The sequence below is a fragment of the Sinocyclocheilus rhinocerous genome, unplaced genomic scaffold, assembly GCF_001515625.1.
Source record: "Sinocyclocheilus rhinocerous isolate Xijiao unplaced genomic scaffold, SAMN03320098_v1.1 scaffold3174, whole genome shotgun sequence".
In the NCBI taxonomy this organism is placed as follows: Eukaryota; Metazoa; Chordata; class Actinopteri; order Cypriniformes; family Cyprinidae; genus Sinocyclocheilus; species Sinocyclocheilus rhinocerous.
The window spans coordinates 74,060-76,427 of record NW_015666612.1 but is presented as its reverse complement, the minus strand read 5'-3'; the positions used below and the strand labels follow the sequence as shown (position 1 = coordinate 76,427).

The window sequence follows — 2,368 nt, the reverse complement described above, 5'->3', positions numbered from 1 at the left end:
AGAGCGTCTGGAGCGTCTGAGGGGAGGTCTTCACCACGTTCTTCACCTGAACACACTGAGTGGCCATTCCGTCTCCCACATCTCCCACACGCTTCACCTCCGCTGCACAGATCAAACGTGTGTTCATTAGTCTGAGGGCGTTTGGCAGGAGGGCGGCTCTGCTCTGTGTGTGACCTTCTTACCGTAGACGGGTGTTTTTCCGGGCAGGATGACGATGATGAGCTGCAGTCCAGAGTAGGTGTTCTTCAGGTGTCTGAACATGGGCTCCACGCTGTCGGCTCCCTGTGCGTACTTACAGAAACACGGCTGACCCTGGATCGGCATCCCAGCGTCCTTTGAGATCTTACGCAGCTGGTCGGTGAAACCCCTGTAGGGAGAAACACAATTCAGAAACTTATAAGCATGGAAAGTACTGCACAGGTGATTAGGGCTGCACGATTAGTCAAAATAAAATGGAAGCTGCAATATTGCTTACTGCGATGATCAATTTACAAAGGCTGCAATTTAATTAAATAAATATATGCACTGCGTGTTTCAGAGAGAAGCACAGTATTGTGCTCTTATCTCCCTGCGGTTTTGCATCAAAATAACGTTTGATGGTTTACTGTTTGAAAATTAGATTAGTATTGTAATTTTACAGTTGTAACATAAAACAATTAAATTAAAATAAAATTTATTATATTTTTCTGAATACTCATTTTTTATTTTACAGTGAAATATTTTTACTTATTTATTTAGTATACATTTGAATATTTTTTATTCAGTTATTTTATTATTATTTTCTATTATATTATTTTTCTTAAATACTCAACTTATTTATTGTACAGCGAAATATTACAGTAGTAACATTTCTCATTAGTTTTTTTAGTAAGCTTTAATATATATTTAGTATTTTACTTTTGTATAACGTGCAATACATTTTCATATTTTATTATTATATAATATCATAATATTATTATATTATTATTTTTCCTGAATTCGTGATTTATTTTACTGTGAAATATTACAATAGTAACATTTCTTATTTTTATTTAGTAATTTCTATTATATATTTACTATATTTTAAAATAATTGTATTTTTTTTATTATTATTATTTTTTACTCATTTTTATTTTACAGTGAAGTATTACAATAGTAACATTTCTTATTTTTGTTAAAATTTTTTGTTAAAAATTTTGCAAACCTGGATTTTTTGTTATTTTAAAATGCGGTATAAGAAATTGCAATTAGATTTTTTCCCCCCCAAATTATGATGCCCTGATACTTTTAAGCAGGACGTAAACCAGTACTGAAAGTCAGTATGGTGTGGAGTCTTACTTGAGAATCTCTTCTCTGCACTGTCTCTGCGTGGCGAAGCAGGCGATGGCCCACATCTTGATCTCCACGCCGGTGTGGAACTGTTTCCCTCTCATGTCCCAAACTCCATGGCTGGGTGTGGCCACAGTGCGGTTCTGTAACGACAGCTCAGGGTTGATCTGCTGCACGGGACGTGTGAGAGCACAAACACAGCTGACACTCAACACGAGCGGAACTCTTGAGGCTCCTCAGTGACTAAACTCAAAGAACTGTACAAGTACATTCCACAAAACAAGAACAGAGGCACTAATAACATTAAAATCATAATCCTAAACTAGCATAGTTACTAGATTTCTATATTTATTTAAAATCAAATAATCTGTGCTCACAATTACGTAAACATCAAATATTGTATATATTATATACACAACACATTTATACTCATTTTATATCATTATACATTAACACTTAAATAACACTTAAAAACAATATTTATAAGAATCGCTCAAAGTCATAAACTCCACCCAAAGATTTGTAGACTGTTTTAGAAATCTGTGCCTACTGAATTTAGTGCACAAGTTACTAAAATATTATAAAATTGTAAATTCTAATACATTACATTCGTAGCTCAGGAAAGGGTCACTAAAACTGTAAAAACTCCCATATGAAATTAGTATTAATAAAAAAAACGAATATTTGTACTACAGAGGTGGCACAGAAGAACACAAAAGTGGCTTGTAGGTACATTTTCAGACGTTCAATGAGGCTCATAGGTGGCATGAGTGCAATTAAATTCATAAATTCATGTGGAGATTAATGTTTTGAATATAAAATTTTGAATACAGAAATATTAAATGATTTAACTGAAATTATACCTAAAAATGAAATTGAAACCGCCAGCAAGTGGCGGCAAGTCACTGATTTTTATCACTGAATCATTCATTCAATTGATTAGTTTGAAAGGCTCATTCATTCAGGAATGAAGCAAGTGACTGTCTTTATGAATGGGTAATCATGAATCACTGACTCACTAGATTCGTTCAAAAACGCACTTTCATTGAATGAATTAAAC

The 2,368-nt window shown here is 33.8% G+C and overlaps 1 protein-coding gene across 1 annotated transcript in view; it reads right to left on the bottom strand.

Moving 5' to 3' along the window:
• Window positions 1–1,313: 1,313 nt before the first annotated feature.
• LOC107733027 (protein argonaute-3-like) overlaps window positions 1,314–2,368 on the bottom strand; it is a 41,628-nt gene continuing 40,573 nt past the window's right edge. Inside the window, exon 11 of the mRNA XM_016544536.1 lies at window positions 1,314–1,451. Coding sequence (XP_016400022.1) covers window positions 1,314–1,451 — 138 coding nt within the window. The remainder of the gene's footprint in view (window positions 1,452–2,368) is intronic.